This window comes from Strix aluco, chromosome Z (genome assembly GCF_031877795.1).
Source record: "Strix aluco isolate bStrAlu1 chromosome Z, bStrAlu1.hap1, whole genome shotgun sequence".
Lineage (NCBI taxonomy): Eukaryota > Metazoa > Chordata > Aves > Strigiformes > Strigidae > Strix > Strix aluco.
The window spans coordinates 3,463,150-3,482,905 of record NC_133971.1 but is presented as its reverse complement, the minus strand read 5'-3'; the positions used below and the strand labels follow the sequence as shown (position 1 = coordinate 3,482,905).

Sequence of the window (19,756 nt, the reverse complement as noted above, 5' to 3'; positions counted from 1 at the left end):
GGCAACCGCGGGCGGAGCGCGGCGGCAGGCGGGTGAGCGAGCGGGGGAGCTTCGAGGGACGGTGAGGGAGCCCCGAGGGACCCCTGAGGGGGTCCTGAGGAGGCCCTGAGGGGGGCTCTGAAGGAGCTCCGCGGGAACTCTGAGAGGACTCTGAGAGAGGTTTGAGGGGACCCCTAGGGGGTCCTGAGGGAACCTGAGGGGTCTCTGAGGGAACCCCGAGGGACCCCTGAGGGGGTCTCTGAGGGAGCCCCGCAGGAACTCTGAGGAGGCTCTGAGAGAGCCCCGAGGTGACCCCGAGGAGGCCCTGAGGGAATCTGAGGGGTCCCTGAGGGGGCTCTGAGGGAGTCCCAAGGGACCCCTGAGCGGGCTGTGAGGGACCCCGGAGGGGGCCCTGAGGGAGCCCTGAGGGAGCCGGGGGTGCTCAGCCCTTGCGTGAGGGGATTGAAGGCGTTGAAGCCCCCTCCCCTGTCGTGACAGGGCCGGGCGCTGCCCGGGGCAGGCGGCCAAGACCATCTGCGGAGGGGGTAGGAAAGCTGTAAAGCCGGGGTTTAGCGCGGGGAGTGGGGGGACCCTCCGGGAGTGACCGGTGGAGGAGATGGTGGTGCAGAGGGTGGAGACAGTGGGGAGAGGGAGCAGGAAAGGGCAAGGGGTGAGCTGGGGGGTGTATTCTCACATGGTAGCGGCTTGTGGCCATCATCATAAATATTTTCACCCTTTTACCTTCAGGGGTGCCAGGTAAAAAAAAAAAAAAAAAAAAAAAAACCAACACAAAACCTCAGTATTTAAATTTCAGTCCTTTCTCCTTTATCTGCTCTTCCCTTCCACTGATTGTAACTGTCTCTGAAAATCAAGGATTCGAACACGATCGAGAGTTTTGTTCTGAGGAAAACATATGATAACGAGAGCTCGTCCAAGGGCCGAGTCTCCTCACGCTTGTCGCCATCGTGGGGACTCGGTCTCCGCAGGCCTTTCCCTTATGAAGGCCTCTCCAGCCTTCCCCTGACTGACTGCCCACAGAGTCCACAGGTTTGAAGGAATTTTAAAAGCTTAAATCTGAAATTCACCTGCTTGTTTGTAAATGACACACATACTGCCCATAAACGGAAAAATGCTCCCAGGTGCTGCATTGGGCATCCTTTGTGGCAGCCAAAACACTAGTTGTTGTGGTAACTTTGTCATGCTTGGTGACTTGACTTGTACAACTCTTTTCCTTCACTATTTCTCTGATCGTCTGTCACTTCATGGTGTCAGTAGACATAAACCTTCTAAGCCAGGATGCTTGAAAAAAACCACAAGTTTCAGTAAAAGTGCGAAGTTGAAATACCCCTAGTTTTAAAGCTTGTTACTTCTCATCAGACTAATGCTCTAGTTCCAGAGAATCTTGCTGAGAATTAATTTTAAAGCAGTATTTTAAAAATGGACCTTTATATTCACTAATGCAAACAGTGTGCCTCTCCTTGCTAGCTGGACATCTCCCTTAACTTTTTGTTTTGGTTTTCCTCTGTTGTTGTTGTTCCCCTTTTTCAGTACCTAGATGATATAATTGCTCATGTTTGGGTCTTTACTGTATCTTTTATCTTTCTCCATTCTGCCAGGCTCACATCTTGCTTTTCATCTTGTTGTCAAATGAGTTTGCTATTTTTTTTTTTTTTTTAAATTTCCAGTTAATTAAGTGCTCAGGTTTAGCTTTGGCTTTGTTATCTCTCTTAAAATGATTTATTTAGGCCTCTCTGCTTATTTTTAGACAGTCTTCTGTGCTGCTGAGTGATGTGAACATACATAATGTGATTTTGGTTTATCCAAGCAGACCTTATTGCTTTTGAAAGTAATAAGTAGGAAAATGCTTGCATCAACAGGTTTCTCACTGGTATTTAATAAAAAGGCCATTGCTTCCATTTGGGGGAATCTTAAAAGATCTTAAGTATTCATTTCTTTACTCCTAATTGTAATTCTGGACTGGATTCCTTGTAGACAAGTGTATGAGAAGCTGTAGGTATTGTGTTTTTTCTTTTTTGCTGTTTGAACTTGTTACCTCACCTACACACTAATGGTGGGAATAGATGTGGTGATGCCGGTACAGCTGTAAGTCTGGAACAGACACGATCTTACCAAGCAGGGTGCTGCCTTGCAGTGAATGACAAACAGCACATGGGATTTCTGGGCTGATGCCTTGAACTGATCTTTGCATGGTCTTGGAGAGTGAACGGTAGCACATTGCTTCAGCCAGGCTTCTCTTGGGTCCCATTTCTTGACATCTTCCCTGCAAAAAATATTTCTCATACCTTGCTTTACTGGCCAACCCCATGGGTCATGCAATCCTGAGATGAAGACTGGCCTAACAGTGAAGGTGGTGAGATGTGACTGTAAATGTAGTTTTGCAGGCTATTTTTCTTATCTATCCTTGGTGAAATATTTTAGTTAGAAACAACCTCCTTTTAGCTTGCAGACATGCTGGAGTCCTTTGATGCTTTTGCCTTGAAATTCTTTGCTTTTGGCTCTTTATCAGTACCCAAAACTAGTTATAAAGATAAAGAAAAAAAATAATATGAAGGGTGAAGAAGCCAAACTGTTTTTTGGAGAAGAGTTCAGAAACAGCAGAATGTATTCACAGAAGGTTCTGAGTCCTTGAACATTTTTGTTGTTGTTGTTGTTTCTGATTCTTCTACCCTGATTCAACTCAAGTCAGCACATCTAGGGTTTAGAAGAAGAAAGTTTAAAATTCCTAAGTTAGGAGGTAATTTCAGGCATGCAGGGGGAGCTGGCACAAATGAGGGAATGTACCAAATTTGAAAATGGTTTGCTGTTTAAAACGGTCTTTGAGAGTGCCGTTAAAATTACTGTAATCTTTGTTAGACATTAATTTTATAGGTAATGTATACATGCATTTGATACATGTAACGAAAATAACTCTTTAAAAATCTGTAATATTTTCAGTAACTCCAAATGGCTGGTAGAGGAAGAGGAGGAAGAGGACGTGCTGCACTTACCTTCAACATCGAGGCTGTTGGCTTTGCTAAAGGTGCAGCTCTGCCTGAGGATGTGTTGGAGCCTCCAGCACCGTACCCTGTAAGTACCACAGGTACCTGAGAGCACGCTCTCTGTGTTCAGGGAAAGTGTATGCACTCTCCTGTTTAGGTAAGGTAGTGAGATACATGAACAACCCTAAGCACTTTAAGTCAGTTTTGAAGTATTTAATGTAAATTGCTGTTTTTCTTATTATTACATCCTGTCCCTTTGCTAATTGTTGTATCCTGCATTTACCTAGGTTGCTTACAGGATGTTCATTCATTAAAGCCCTCCTTGTGGTTTGGTTTTCTGGGCATTGCAGTAACAGAAACACTGGCTATCTGAACTTGTTTGCAATTAAGTTAGACTAGTCTTTGAAGCTGTGAATGGATTTGCTCATTTTAGAAATTTACTGTCAATGCAAACATAAAAGATTTTGGATGATTGTCTTGTACCTCAGCAGCCAACATTTGAAAATAGTTTGAAAATCACTGAAAAATATTTTATGTAATCAAGGAAACATAATTGACATTTGGCATTTGGGATGTATTTGAAAATGAAAGAGCGTTTTCTGACTGCATTTTGCTGTGCAGGGAAGCTTGGGCAATTTTGAGGCAGAAAAGTAGTCTTACCACACTGCAGTTTTATGTAAGGGAACTTCCCAATTACGTCAGGATTTCATCAAGGTGCACAAAATTTTTCTCAATCTCACGTTATGATACAGAACTTGCAGGTTTGACGTATATTTGGTGCTATGCTGAGATTTCTCCAAATAGTTACTTCACTTACTGAACCAGATGTCATATATCCTCTTAGTCCACCTTGTTATGGAGGCTCTCAAATAAACAACCAACCACCAAAAATAAAATAATTATTAACACAGTTAACTAGCTCTCCATAAATTACAGGTTGAAATGTCTGTGAGAGGAGAACAGAACAACTTTTTAGGGTTTAACGGCAACCCAAAACGCAGAACAAAGCCCCACTCCCTAGGGTTTAATGGCAACCCAAAACGCTTTATCACTCACTTGATAAGTGAGGACTCTCAACCTCGAGGACCTGCTCAGGGCAGCATCCCGACCCAAGGCACCTCGAGGAGTTTCCTTGGGCAGCATCCTGACCCAAGGGGAGAGTCCTCAACCACAGCGTGCAGCTCCAGGGGACGAGCTCCAAATGGCTCCCCCAGGGGACTCCATTTATACCCAGGCCCAATCTGACCTGTAGTCAATAGCGGCTCCCATTGGCCAAAGGTCCCAACTACCGCGAGGCCCTGAGAACAAAGGCAGTCACGAGCTGCTCCACTTCAGCAGCCAAGAAGCTGCTTTCATTGGGCAGATGCACCTGTCACACACCTTCATGATTAAGTTGTGTGATTTCATTGATACTAAGCCGTCTGTAACTGCTCCTAATGTGAGTGTTGCAGTCTGCTTAATAGCACGGGGAAACTGAATTCTGGGTGAACTACAGCTTCTGCAGGTACTTTCAGCAGTGGATCAGCCTTGCAGGGGAATTACTAGCCCCAGCATATCTAAAGTATACCATGGAGAAGTTAAAGATGCTTCCTTCCTTCCTTCCTTAGTTTCAGAACTAAGTTAAAATTGCCAGGGAAATCTAGTGCCACTCAAAAAAAATCAAAGTTAACCCAGTGGCATAACTAGGGTTGGTAAAAATGTCAAGAGTTAAATTTGGCATTTGGTCAGTTACCAGAATTATATTACAGATGGTGACTGACTCACATTGAAATTAATTCAAGCAGTGAATTGTTGCTGTTGCGTATTTCTAATAGACACATTTTGAGTTCTTAGGAATTTCCTGTAAATGCAATTAGAAACCCAATTAAGGACCATCAGCTTACCATTAGCAACATTAGTGATTTAAAACGCTGGCAAGCTAGAGAATACAGCTGGAAGCAGTAAACTCCGTCAGTGATCCAGCTCTGGGACTTGTGGTAGCACTTTGTGCTTTGCAACCTGCCACTCAGGTATTGATTGTGCACCAACTGTTGTGCCAGAGAAACATCCATTCTTTGGTTCTCTCTTGGGCTTTAGTGTTCTGTGCATTCTAAAAACAGTTTTCGCTTATTTATCTTTCTCATTTTCAAGATTCTTAGTTAAAAAAAAAAAAAAAAAAATCCAAACCTTAAAAATTCATTTAAATTCAGCTGACAGAAACTGAATTGTGTGAGGACCTGTGTGCTACCTGGTTGTATGACAATGTAACCTGACAACAGTCATGGAACGGGTGTCCATGTTATTCAGAGTAATCACACCTAATGTAGTTAAAACACTGTTACAGAAGAGGTTAAGGCCAGCACTACTCCGACTGAAGAGAGAAACAATGGTTTCTGAGTAAGTTAGGGTGATGTGAAAAACTGCTTTTGGCAATTAAGAGCTTAGCGTGACTATGACTATTTCACAGTTTTAATACTTTTTTTTTCTTGTTTTCTTGATACATTTTTGCAGAAAGATACAGTGAAGCCATATTAGGTATCCACCTAGTTGTAAACATAGTTACGTATGTCAGAATGCCATAAAGTATACTTGCAAAGTAACATAATGCATAGTTGCACTCTTCTGTGATTAGCTGTGTTTATTGTAGCTTTTTTAGTGTTCCTGTATATTTGATGGATATTAAGACCTTATAAATAATAAACATAATTTGTACAGAGTACAGACAATAAGCCAGTGCCTCTGAAAACTGGAGAAGATGAAGATTACATGTTGGCCTTAAAACAAGAACTTAGAGGAACTACGAAAACATTGCCATATTTTTTGACAGTAGAACATCATGAAGGTTTGTTTGTGTGCTTTTTATTTATATCTTTGGTAGTTACTGTTTTGTGAAGGATGATGTAGCGAAATGCATGCGTTGAAAATGTATTTTGTTTTGAATTTTTTTTGTTGAAAATGTATTTATTCTCATGATAATGAGAATAAAAATTGACAGCTTAAAATGGTAGGGAATTTTTCTGCCTTTACGCTTACTGTAGTTGTAGGTCACACCTACAAGTGCTGCAACTAGAAAGCAACTACTGTGTGAAAAAGAGACATATCAAACATCTATTCCATTTGGTACACCATAACAAACATTGTATTCAGTCTTTTCAATTGTATGCTAACCAATACCAGTGAAACAGGCATTTCTGCATGTTAAAATACCCTAAAAAATTTGTATTGGAGCAAAGAAATTCGTAGTAAATCGTAGTGTTGAGATTCAGCTTCCATTTTAATTGTGTGAAGACATACTTAAAATAATCAATGTTATGTTCAATAGCTGGACATTCTAAAAGGTACTAACTTTTTTTCCCCTAAGTCCATTCAGGAAGGATTGGTAAGTGTTACTGACAAATCCCCTGAAATATGAAAACTGAGATGAGGATAAGTGGTTTACTGAGGTTTGCATTAGAAGCAGAGCTGGATGAGAAGTGAAAGCTTGATCTTACTCTCTTGAGCTAAGAATGTCTTTTGCTTATATGTAATTAAAAATTAACCGCTTTGTTATTGTTTGACAACAATAAATGCTCCGCTATACTTGACATCCAGTCATACATCATTACACTGTTAAAATCCAAGCTTCCTGGTCAGAAAACTGAGCTGGTGGGAAAGAAGGCAAGAGGAGCAGGGTAGGAAAACTTTTAATGTCTGTTTACCTTGCTGTGGGTGTATTGTAAATCTAGCCATCACAGGAGGTTATTATTGTGAGGAGTGCTTATTTTTGTTTGTGATTTTTGCCTAGTTCTGTCATCCTCCTGAGTGCTTGTTCTGAATGGTGTAAACAGCAAGTGCTGTTACAGGAAAATGGAAAATACAACATATCAGGAAATGCTGCATGTGTCAGACCCTAGGCCCAGTCGGTGCAGTAGGCAGTCGCTGAAAAGCTTTATAAAAATGTTTAAAAAATCTGCTATCTTGTCATGATTTTGAGTAATAAGAGCTGACTTGAACTCTAAAACATGAAGTTTATTTCCATGCCAAAGCCATCAGAGTATTTTCTGACTGAGTATTCATGATGTTGATACGATACAGGTACATAGTTCAGTCCCCCCTCTGAATTTCTGGTAATTTTTGTTGGTGGTGTAGTGGTGAATTCTAGAGGGTTTTGAGACTTTATGCAATTCTTTTTTTATTAGGCTTTGAATGTAACATTGATTAACACACCTTATTGATTGTCCGCTCATTCTTGTACGAAAGCACTGTTTGAAACACCACAGTGTGAGCAGTGAACACGCTGCTGACCCCAAAAGGCAGAGTATTCCCTCTGACCTGCAGCTGGAGCCCTGCAGCCACCGCGACACATCAGGCAGCTGGTGCAGCACAAGCACAGCCCAGGGTGGACCCTGACAGTGCAGCCAGTAGAACCTTGGTTATGAGGCAAGAACAGGTCCAGTCTTCATTTCCAGATCCCTTTGTGGTGGTAGAATTCCAAATTACTTTTTTATCACATCTCCTCTTTCATCGGAGTAAACAAATTCCGGTCTCTTTGGATTCTCATCGCACTCGAGGCTTGCCGTGCTCTTGATCAGTGTCAGCCTTGAAGTTTGTTATTTCCGTTTGAGACACAAAAAAAGAAACTGCTATGCCTGAAAGCCACCCAGGGTTACTTCCAAGGAACCAGCCGCTTTATGAGAACACACCTCTCTTTTCCAGCTTTGCCTCACGTGATCGTTCTTACTGTTCGCCTCAAAATTGTCTTTGTTTCTGCAGCCTTCTTTCTGAGATGAAGTGCTCTCTCTCTATTGCTGAGTATGCCTCTTAGTAGAACTGCCAGCTTTGAAGACTCTTTTCCTACAAAAACTGGCAGTTGCAGGGGAAGTGGGTAGACAGCCACTTGATAAACTCAAATAATGCTTCAAGTGTTCTCATCATCTCCCCAAGGGTAGTTTGAGGTAACTTCTTACTGAACCTTTAGCTGTACAAAAATGCCCCATCGGAGAGGTGAGGTATAATTAAATCAGCGGTGGTCTGCAGCTTAAAAAGCTTGCTTTCATCTCAGACACAGTATGCAGTTGTCTCTGGCACTGCATTATGTGGCAGAAGCAGCCTAGCTCTAAGAAAATCACTTCCCCCAGGGTAGATGGTTTTTAACTGATCTTTTCTGTTACCTGGTTTAGAGTCCTTTGCTCCCCTGTATTTCATCAAATCGTCTGCTAGGACTAAGAGGGAGGCAGGAGGGGGACTGTGGGCAGGAACGTCTTGAATTAGCTTTGCTGCAAGAGCAAATGGATCGTTTTAGACCCTCAGCACAACATCTACGAGCCAAATGGTTCTTTGAAGTGTGAGAAGGGAAACATTTTAATTAGTTAGGACATAGCTATCTATCTTTCTTTCATTATTCAGGTAGTAAATGAAAGCCACGTCTAATACTATCTGGCAATTTTGATGCATTAGTGTGCCATAGAGAACAGATTTTCATCATTCATTTCAACACTCATTTGAGTGAGTAACAGGCATGTTCTACACTAAGTTCTCTATTTTCCTCACTTTATAAGCTATGAATCATTCATATTTTTCCTGTAGATATATCTGCTGTGACTGGGTGACTGTCACTGTGGCAGTGGTTTGGAATGAATTCATTAGCTGTGAGTGGCGAGAGTCAGTCAGACGTATTTTTTTGCTGATGGCATCAGCAATTAGTTCTTCACTGAAGAGCCTCGAGCTGAAATCAAAATTACTAGGTTCTTTCCCTCTGTGTGCTGACAGTTTCCCAACAGCATCTCTGAAGGCCACCTACATTAAATGTCCCTTGAGACACTGTAATTTTAAATGCAAGCTCTTCATTGCACAGTTTTAAGTAGGTCTTCTGCTTACCCTCCTCATAACTAAGTTTAAAATGGAGCTTCATTTCTGGTGTCTTCCTTCTCCCTTCCTTTTTTCTGGTGAGTATCTTAGAAGTCTTTGACTGTAAAAGTCACAGTCTGTCTTTGTTACCATTTTTTGTACACTACCCACAAAAATTATCCTTGTTTGGGTAGTGAGTTATTAGTGCAGTCAGAAGCAGTAATTTTCCATTCAGTGGATTTTGCAGTTGGGCATGGTAATTTGGTAAGAAAAAATGGGACTGATTTAAAAATACTTAAGTTGTGATATTGTTTTTGTCATTAGAGATTGTACAAAAAAGTTTTTCTGCAGTACAAACGGATGTACTTACACTGCATAACTACTGTAATATTTACAGTGCGTTTCTCAGTTTAGTTAAGCTGGAAAGAGGTTAAATGGACTGAAATGTGTTGGTGCTGTTTAGGACACATCTCTGTTATGCTGTAAAGCTTTGCCATTGCAGAAGTATTTAAGGTCTTGGGAGCTAATTGTGATCGGTCTGAAACGCAGCCTTCTGAGACCTGGGAATTCTGGGTAGTTTTAGGATTAGCACAGTGGTGGTAAATCTCACTGACTGGTTTTGTAGCAAAGGTTTGATTGTGAAACTGTTGAATAGTAGAAGAGTTTGCGTTCATTTGATGTTTCAACCTAGCTTACCTGGCTGTATCTGCATTTTATGTTTTCGTGCTTTCCAGGGATAGAAGTATAAATTATAATAATTTTAGAGGGGTTTTTCTGGGGCTTTTTTTGGGAGGGGAGGGAGTGTTTTGATCAAAAGGAGATACCCAAAAATGCAAAACAATATTTGGGGTTTTTGCCTTTTTTTGTACTTAGTACTTAGAAATGATTAGTCCTCAGAATTATGAGAACTGCTCAAAGTAGTGACATGAAACTGTTTTTTAAGTGTTTGACAACAGCACAAGAAAGTGTTCAATATGGGATTAAAAAAATACACTGTATGTTTAGTTATGGGAAAAGATCAAAGACAGTGTCTGGATTTGCCTTTTTAATTAATTGAATTCAATAACTCTTTGTATCCTTTTCTATAGTCATTGAGAGGTATAGTAAAAGGTACCAGGACAGTGGAAAGGAGCATGCAACATGGACCCCAGGTAATATCTGAGATTATCAAAGGCTAATTCTTTTTTAACCTGTGAAATGTTCTGCGCTTTTAAATGTTTGATTCATTATTTTTCAAGCAATAAGAAAGTACGCAAATCCTTACCAAGTCATGTATTCCTTGTTATGCCCTTCATGTGTTTTCAAATCAAGACAAAGTATTGTTTTGTCAAAAAAAAAAAGGAAAAAAGGATCTGATTTTATTTATTTACTCAGTTGAAACAACTGGTTTGCAGCAAGGATGCAAGCTTTAGCTCTCACTCTAGCTTTGCTTCTTCCTTACTCGCCATGCAAATACCAGTTTTGAACTGGGAGCAAACACTGACGTTGCTAAAAATAACTCAATCTGATGTCTCAGTCACAGGTAGCTGGGTTTTATAACATTAAAATTCCACAACCATATCTGTATAGCTCACTACTGCAAACCTAATTATAGAATGTAAATTGAAGGGTATGTGGGCCACTGGAAGGGCTGAACTTTGTCTCTTTGGGGCAGATGCCAGTTGTCATTAAGTGGGTGGAATGCCAGTCCTCACTGTTGTTCCTCACTTTAAAGTACAGCTAGAATTCCATAAAAGAGTTGTGTGATAAAACACTAATTCCATGAGAGCTGTGTGCTAAGACACTTAGGCATGCTCGTAAATAGGGTCAAGCACAACAGGGGCCCCTACCTTTCCTTGGTGGGTGGCAGGGGGAGGATTACTGCTGTAAATCATAATTCATGTATATTAAAGCTATTTTCTGAACAGATTGGAGAATACTCCCAAGAGAGCTTAAGCCAAAAGAAAAGACCAAAAAAGGTATATTATATATTTTTTAAAAGCATTTAGTACACACTAGTTGACTGATAGAAGACATACTGGAGCTGGTTATGGGGGAAAAAAAATGGTAGAAATGTTAATTAGTCTGAATAATCAGGGCTTTTGACAGGTTTTTTTTTCTAAATAATTTACTAGTCTGCCAGTCTTCTGTGGTTTTTGCTTTGCTCTGTAGGGTATTTTAACTTACTGGAACAGATTTATCTTTCTTTCCTGCCTCTCATAGTGATGTGCAATATTAACATATGAGATATGTAGCAGTGAAAGGTTAAAAAAACCACAAAACTTTTTGTTTTGAAAGTTTGTGTATTTAATCAACACTCATCCTATTTAATGAATAGCTGGCTGTTCAGATTTTCTTTATATCTTGGGTTTCTCAGTTATCTTGTTTATGATTTTGCTGACTTTTGCATTTTTTTTAAGCCTTTTATATGAGATTCAGTGTAGGTTATTTTCTACTTCCCCTGGTTTTACTTTCTTTGTTTATTTTCAGCTTTCTTCTGCAGGATTGTGAACCAGATCCTTCAACAGCAGTTGGAGCTGGTATTGGTTCTTACAGGAAAAAACTTTTTTATTATACAGCATCATACGTGTATTTGTTTTTCAAAGTGTTTTCTAGCATGCATGACTGTTATTTTAAGTTCTCTGTAGAAGTCTGTTGCTCTGTTGATGTGAAATACCACTTGGCCTCCTGTATCTAGCTGTTTGTTATATATAATTGTTTACTTTCTTGTTCTCTTTGTCCAAGTCTTTCATGCGTCATTTTTCAGTTCAAGGATAAAATAGAAAAAGAAAAGGGAATGTGCAGTAGTCCTGGAGACTGGCTCAGCTGGAAGCTTTGTTCCTTTTAAGAGCGTCATCGAGAAGCATGGTACTAAAGGTAGACTGCAAGATTCAACTGAAAATTACATACTTACTTGCAAAATCTCTAAAGATGAAACCACTACATACCTGCTTTTTTTTTTTTTCAAAAGAAGAAACTGCATTGGCTTTTATAAGCCTATATGCAATAATTAGCTCCCCAGGATCCAATGAAATCATAAATGCCAATTTATTATTCCTTGTTACAATAATGTTGTGATTGTCATAAACAAAGAGAGAATCACTGCTCACTGTGGGGGATTTTTCCTCTTTCGTGCCAGTTTCTCTGTTTGCTCTTAAAAGTACATTTTCTTACATAGCTGTAATGGCAAAGATCAGCTGACCATTGCAATTTGATTGTGTAAAAAAAAAAAAATAGGTTCCTCTAAAAGCAAAAATCACGTGCTTTTAGCTTTGTGGGGGAATCCTGATGATACAGAAGCCCTAAAAAAGTTGTATGACTCAGGAGGTTTGTAAATAGCTGGTCAGTGACACATTAGCCCTTCTGGTAGGTCTCTCCATTGTATTTTGAGGACAGCCATCTTAGGTGGCTTTGTAAATTGCGGGAGTGATTTTGGGAATGTGTACAGGAATGGCTTCATTTTTACACACCTCTCACTTTGGTGGTGCCTGGCAAAAACAACCAACCAAACAAAAATGATAAGAAAAGCATTGACTGGGTTCAGCTCTTGTAGGCCAGGTATATGCATATGTATATAGCAATCAGATGTATACATTTACACCCAAGTACTTTGAGAACAGGTATTTGGAGAGATTAGATGCACTCCATTGCACCTCTAAGCTACATGGATGTAAGGAGCTATTTTGCTTGATGTAAGGAGCTATTTTGCTTGAAGTTCTACTAACAATGGGTCAGTGTCTCTAATTTTATGATAAGCTCCGGGGACACCCAGCATTTAAGGAAAGATCTTGCATGTCTGTTTCCATTTCCAGGCTGTTTTGTTCTATAGGCATTACCTCTAAAAGCCCTCAGGGGTTTGTGCAGAAATGACAATTTTGAATCGCACTTTTCACTTGTTTTCCTTAAAAGCCTACTTCATTCTGGATGTGTTTGCTTTGACGCTGTTCATATGTTATTACAGAGCAGCTTGACTCCCCTCAGCTCTGTGCAGTGCTTTTGTCACGTAATCCCTTCCTAGGCACAACACTGAAATGAAACGCATGCTATTTATGACAAGTGCTTTTGACAAAATACAGTTGTCTTCTTAGCAGCTCTCAGTGTCGTGCTTCCTTAAGTATTAGGCCAGATAAAATACATAACCACATCTGGGTTAGTATCTGCTCCAGAAAGGATCTCCCCTCCATCGATGCACGCTGTTTTTTTTCTGATACCACTTAGTGCAGCCTAGCATAAAAAAGGGGCAACTCACATTAGCTTGCCTGAAGATGCCTTGCCCCTCAGCAGCTGTAGCTACACCAATATGGCACATCATGCAGGCAGTTTTACCCTCCTGAGAAGAGCTAATCCATGTCAGGAACAGTCCTGTGTTGTCAGTTTTATGTGATCGTGCTGAGTATAGCAGGAGAGGTGAAGGACAGCTGCACTGTGGAAATGGGACGTCTCACAAGCTCTCTAAATGCTGTAACATCTCTGGCTCTGGAGCGGTTTGTTTCTCCTCATCTACCAGTCCAACTGTGCTCATGGAACTGGGGCAGCCTTAGTTTAGGGTGCTGCAATCCGGGTAGCTCTTAGCTGGCTCTGTGGAATGCTATTTTTGACCTTTGCTCCACTATATAGTTGGATTGTAGGGAGTAACTTGATAATGTTCATGAATCAAGGGACTAGGTGGAAATATGCACTGTGGACTCATGAGAGCCAGCGGTGGTCCAGAAGCCTTCTAGCTGCAGTAACCATGCCTACTGCATTGGAGCTAATAAACTGCTGTCTGCCTTTTTTTATCTATCTGTCCAAAGCACCCAGCTGTCGTGAATGTGTTGCAGAAATTAGTAACATTAATGACTTGTTATCCTTTCAAGATGAGGAAAAATAACAGTTGAGATTTTGTTCTAGTTTTTTAACATACCATGAGTATCTAGGTGAAAAGTATTTTGTGAAACTAAACGTCATACTCTGGCCAAACCTTCGGTCAACTGTCTGTTTGAAGTGAGATTCAGACTGGCCCTGTAGGCATCACTTACATAAATTGGGCATTTACACCTCCAAGAATGATGTAGCTCAAAGTCTAAGGTAATTTTAATACAGATAGTATGGGATTTCCATGGCATACTCAAGATGTAAGTTCTTAAGAGCAAGTAAAATAAGAGAATCTGTGTTCTTCCATATTAAAAAAATAATGGTGTTGTATTTTATTTCAGCAGGTGCAAAACCAAAAAAGGCAAAAAGATCTGAGCCTAAAAGTAATCTGGAGGTATTGAAAAAAATTGAGGTAAGATGTGTGTACTACTCCTAAATTGTACAATAGAAATTGCTGAAGGAAAATTAAACCTTTGGTATGTGTGTTGATGGGAGTGTTGATCTGCTGGAGGGTAGGGAGGCTCTGCAGAGGGATCTGGACAGGCTGGAGTGATGGGCTGAGGCCAACTGCATGAGCTTCAATAAGGCCAAATGCCAGGTGCTGCACTTAGGCCACAACAACCCCCAACAGCGTTACAGGCTTGGGGAGGAGTGGCTGGAGAGCTGCCAGTCAGAGAGGGACCTGGGGGTGTTGATTGACAGCCGGCTGAATATGAGCCAGCAGTGTGCCCAGGTGGCCAAGAAGGCCAATGGCATCCTGGCTTGTATCAGAAATAGCGTGGCCAGCAGGGACAGGGAAGGGATCTTACCCCTGGACTCGGCACTGGTGAGGCCGCACCTCAATGACTGGGTTCAGTTTTGGGCCCCTCACTACAAAAAGGCCATTGAATGACTCGAGCATGTCCAGAGAAGGGCAACGGAGCTGGTGCAGGGTCTGGAGCACAGGTGTGATGGGGAGCGGCTGAGGGAACTGGGGGGGTTTAGTCTGGAGAAGAGGAGGCTGAGGGGAGACCTCATGGCCCTCTACAACTACCTGAAAGGAGGGTGCAGAGAGGGGGGATGAGTCTCTTGAACCAAGGAACAAGCGACAGGACAAGAGGGAATGGCCTCAAGCTGCGCCAGGGCAGGGTCAGACTGGCTCTTAGGAAGGATTTCTTTGCAGAAGGGGTTGTTGGGCATTGGAATGGGCTGCCCAGGGCAGGGGGGGAGTCCCCATCCCTGGAGGGGTTTAAGAGTAGGGTCAACCTTACGCTGAGGGATCTGGTGTCGTTGGGAACTGTTAATGTTGGGTTGATGGTTGGACTAGATGATCTTCAAGATCTTTTCCAACCCAGACAATTCTGTGATTCTGTTTTTTTGGTACAAATGGAATAACCAAGTGTAGCCACTTTCCAGCCTTGTCTTGTTAATCTGACAGACAACTGTTCTGCAGTGTGGTAGCACAAGGCAGGGGATAGGGATAGAGCCTGGCTGTGGAGAAACAATTTTCTTTGCTCCTGTTTGAACACAACAACCAGTTGTTCTTCCCTGGGTAGCGATGCAGCCAAATTGTGAACAGCGCAGCTACTAGCAGAGCTTCTTGAAGGCGCAGTTGGTGCCAGAGTTTTTTAATCTATTGCTGTTTCACCGAGCTACTGCTGTTGGGAATTAAACAATGTAGTAAATTGAGAGGGAAGAAACATACAGAAAGAGAAACTTAGGAGGAAAGCGACCTCAGTTTTGGAGGCGGCTACCCACCATGTGGGAATGGGAAGCTTAAAGGTGAAACAGCCTTGTATTTTTTCTCCTGGTAATCCATCCGTTGTTTGGTACAGGTACATTATTATGTACAGTATGAGGTATTGCTTTGTCAAGTATGACATTACTGTCAATTATTCTAACAGTGGATGATAAAGGGAAATCATCTGTTACAAAAGACACATTTCTTTAGTCCAGTTTATGCTTGATCAGGTAAGTCCTTGTGAAGTTCTTGTGCTTCACATCATGTTTTAAATACCAACAAAAACCATTGTGCAGCATTGTTATGCTTGTTGTCTTGCTGTTAACTGCAGCATAACGTTTTGGTAGGGTGGAGGATGTGCTGTTGCGGTAACACGGGATTACCCTGTGAAAAAGATTGCCTTGTGACAGGAGTTGGAAGGGAAGGATGATGAAGACGAAAAATCTGAAGGTGAAAAATCTGAAGACGAGAAAGACAAAACAAAAGAGAAAGAAGGTGAAGATGATGAAGAAGCAGAAGAATCAGAGGAACATGATGAAGAGGAGCATGAAGAGGTATGTTAGTTTTCTTATTTACACAAAGTCAGATCCCACTCATTGAGTAGTGTGTTGGCTGTCAGCCAGAGAAACACCCCTCGCTTCTCCAGTGCTGAGGGAGAGCTGTAGTGAGAGCCATTATTAGATTAATTTTCTTTGTTGCACTGTGTTGTGTTGCACTTAATTTAAGTGGGTGATTTAGACTTGTTACTCCCAAAGAGCTCTGAAAAAAAGATCTTGCAAGCATGTGTCCTGCCACAATCAATACATACAGTTACTCATTTTCATCACTAAAACTGTGATGACTCTTCTGCTTTTGTAGATATCAGAATTTCATTACAGTGTTTTCCTTTTTCTTTCCCAACAAATAAGGAAAGAAAAAACTCCTATTACTGTTTCAAAACATGGGTGCTCAAGTGCAGTTTAAAGCATGTTTCTTTCACAAATTGCCTCCTCCACAGATACCATGATTTTTTTTTTCTTTTGCTTAGGAAAATGACTACATTGCTTCATATTTTGAAGATGGAGATGACTTTGATGCTGCCAGTGATGACAATATGGATGAAGCGACGTATTAGCTATTGTTTCTAGGTGGTACACTGCTCAAGCCTTACACTACTTGAAGTAGAATTCTGGAGGCAGGCTGAGTATCAACAGAACTAATGCTTTAGCTCTGTGGGTTTTAAGTATACTCTCCAGAAACACGTTGAACAATTATTTTTAATTGTACGAGGCTGTAAAACAGGATGCGGGATCCTTTGTTTTGTTCTTTTGCCAAATATTTTGCAGACATACGCCTTTTTTAAGGTTCTCTGCAATTACTACTGATGGAGTGAGCTGTATGCCATGGTATTGCCTCTGCACAGAGAAAGAATGTATGCATTTTAATCAAAATTGTGCCTAAGCATTTGCACTACACAGTTCTACGCTTTAGCAGTCAAATGTTGAAAATAATAGTGAAATTCTTGATGACTGCAGCAAAAAGAGATATGGCCTTTACAGACATAAGCTGCTCATATTTGGCAGCTGTCTTCTGAATTTGGGTAACTTCCGAATTCAGGTGACTGAAAATAATTGACAACAGAGCACTTTAATATAAACTGACTTGAAATGGCCTTAGTAATATGGACAAACAACATAATGAGAGTATTTTGAAGAGCTATTATTCTAGTTAACTGTTACTTTTAGTATTTTGGTAAAAAGGGACTGTAATATTTAACAATGTGTTATCTTTTTAACTATACATAAGTAACATAAGTAAGTAATAGAAGTCATAATTAAGGGTAGTTTCACTTAGAAAGAATATATGTTAGAAGTTAAGACTGAGAAATTATGGAATCCTGATTTTCACCAGTGGCACACAGATTAGTGATGAGAATGTCATTCTTTCACCTCAGTTTCTCTGCCTCTTAAGGGGATACTAACTTTCTTACCTCACAGAGCTGTTAAGTGAGATGGCAGATGACAGCTATCTATGTCATGGTTAATGCATCTATTTACTTTCCTACAGAAAAAACAAGGCAGAAACTTAACAGACGGCAAACCAATACAAAAAAACCCCAAAATGTAGGGAAAGATTGTGAAGTATTTTGATGCATGAGGTTTTAATTAGGGAAACAAGACAAGAATGTCAAGAATAGCTAAATCAGAATGTTTGGAAACAGCAATTTTATTTAAGAACCAACAACTGAAGCATAGAAAATTTTTCCTGAGATTAAATACTTGAAGAACACAGTGACAGAGCATTCTGTGTCCTGTGCTCCTTTGATGGTCAAAGTATCATTGGTCAGTGTTACTATATTACTATTGATCAGGGTTGTTGTTTTTGGGTTTTTCACTTGCTTAAAACATTCTGTTCCTTATAACCAGTGCTGTTATTTGGTCTAATGAAAGAACAGTTTTAAAACAAAACCAATTCTTTTATCAGCAAAGGAAACTACAGACTTTTTCCTTGCAAGTTTGCTTTTCTGTCAAGCAGTACCTCACTGGTGACTGGAAAACAGCACTGCATTATTCCATGAACTTCTGTGTGAAATAATTCATTCCTTAAGGTGTAGCTTTCATGTGTTCTGATGAAATACATACCAGTTGTAAAAGAAAAGAAACTAAAATGCTGTGCAGGTCACACTTCAGAGCATACCCATTTTATTTTGAAGTGTTCATAGCTATACAAATAATGTTTAATAAACATTCTTCTGCATTGCATATGAAGTGTATTCTGTCCATCCATTTAACACCACACAGGCCAGCAGTTGTTTCCTGAACAGGTGTGCCTGCTTCTTGCACGTGATACACCAGAGAGACAGAAGACGTTCTGAACAAGGTAAGCATCTTGAAAATCAACTTTGCCTGCCTCAAGTATAACAAGTGTTATCTTCTACTAGCTGTTCCCCCCCATGCAAGGTGAACGGCGAGGCTCCTTGCCTCTCACACAAGGATGCAAACAGGTGGCTTTTGCCGGAGACAGAGCTGGGAGTTAACACTGGAAAAGCATTACTGCATGAGTTACAGTTTGGTCACAAGCTGTGGCTTGCCTGAGTAGGTTCGATACCTCATTTTGTAGCAGACACAAAATCTTGAGGAGTGATGACTGTCTTCATTCGTCATACTGCTAACGGGAGAGACAACTGCCTCGTGCTGTACTGTTCAGAAATAGTACTCTGGCAGAAATCAGATATTTTTGAGACCTCTAAAAGGTGAACTATGGTCACCTCTGACCTCCAGATAGACCCTCTAGGACTAGTTTAACAATAGCAGCTAAGCCAAGGCTTCTGAAGAGGCAGAGTTCTGCAGTGACACAGCTCTCTGCTGAGGCACTTCTGCACTGAAACGAGGTGGTGCTGTTAGAGGCGTAACAGCTTTTTTTATAAAATGATTTTCCAATTGCTTAGAATTTATTGCAAGACCATAATGCTGATAAAACTTAGACCATTCTTTGGGTCTCACCAAATTTCAGGTTTGGACAGGCATATATTCAAACCCTACTTCGTACAAGGCACTGCTTTCAGTGTGCAGGGAGAGCACCACCTAAGAACTTCACTGATCCCTACCTTGATTTTTCATGCCTGTTTCTTAATCCTCCTTTCACAGAATTAACAAGTTGTTAGAACTTTATGCAGGAAAGTGCCAAGTTCCTCAAGGCCTGCACAGGATAACACATGAAGGCTCCAGTGATGGTATGGCAGATGTCAATGCCATGTTCTTATTGGCCAAGGATCTGTATTTTAGATCATACATAAAAACGAGCCAAAACAAATAAAAGCAGTGACCTCCTGTAATAAAACATGCAAAGTATCCAGAGCTAAGAATACATTATATGCACCACTTCCACTGCAGTCTAAAATGAAATATTTATTTTACGGGTATTACTTATGTTCTTCTAAAAGCAGAGGAGCAGGAGTATTTAAAAGAAGGCTTGTGTCCTCATTCAGGATTATTTTACGAAGTTATATTTTCAGCCTTTATAAAATAGTTATACAAAGACTGTTTGTGACAACATACTTCAAAATGTATCAGATTTAAAGCATTTACATTTTACATGATCCAACAGTGCAATACGCACTTGAGAACCAACTTCCTGATCAACAATGTGTTGTAATTAATCTATGATTTACCACTCTGTTTTGTTTGTTTTTTTTTAAATAAGTCAGTTTCTAAAAGACTCACTTGACAAATTTTAACTTAAATCAGATTTAAGTTCCATACAGAGCAGTTATCCTGTTTATTCAGGGCTGACATGCAGTGATGCATTGCCAGCTGTGTTGTACTTTGGAAAAAAACAGTAAAGATCCCTGCATCCTGCAGAAATCCAAGCCAGCTGATGCTTGTAGATTAACAGCATTAGGAATTCTACAATCTTGGAAAGAGACGTACTGTATCTTCTG

General features: G+C 40.6%; 1 protein-coding gene across 3 annotated transcripts; it reads left to right on the top strand.

Annotated features, from left to right (window-relative positions):
* The first annotated feature begins 5 nt into the window (after positions 1–5).
* Positions 6–18,077, top strand: POLR3G (RNA polymerase III subunit G). Of its 3 annotated transcripts, none has more exons than XM_074812278.1 (8): positions 6–32; positions 2,935–3,066; positions 5,673–5,799; positions 9,872–9,934; positions 10,691–10,741; positions 13,958–14,028; positions 15,747–15,890; positions 16,364–18,077. In XM_074812278.1, exons 2-8 carry the CDS (start codon positions 2,944–2,946, stop codon positions 16,448–16,450), a joined length of 666 nt encoding a protein of 221 aa, XP_074668379.1. In that variant the 5' UTR covers positions 6–32; positions 2,935–2,943; the 3' UTR covers positions 16,451–18,077. The 3 variants fall into 3 exon arrangements, with proteins under 3 accessions (XP_074668379.1, XP_074668380.1, XP_074668378.1); XM_074812279.1 differs by lacking the exon at positions 6–32 and adding an exon at positions 437–524; XM_074812277.1 differs by lacking the exon at positions 6–32 and adding an exon at positions 497–1,026.
* Positions 18,078–19,756: the final 1,679 nt, after the last annotated feature.

Excerpts from the sequence above, each read along its gene's own strand:
- POLR3G (XM_074812278.1), top strand. The coding sequence starts at position 2,944 with ATGGCTGGTAGAGGAAGAGGAGGAAGAGGACGTGCTGCACTTACCTTC. Across the intron at positions 9,935-10,690 it reads GCATGCAACATGGACCCCAG|ATTGGAGAATACTCCCAAGA; the intron begins GTAATATCTGAG and ends TTTTCTGAACAG. Across the intron at positions 14,029-15,746 it reads AGGTATTGAAAAAAATTGAG|GAGTTGGAAGGGAAGGATGA; the intron begins GTAAGATGTGTG and ends GCCTTGTGACAG.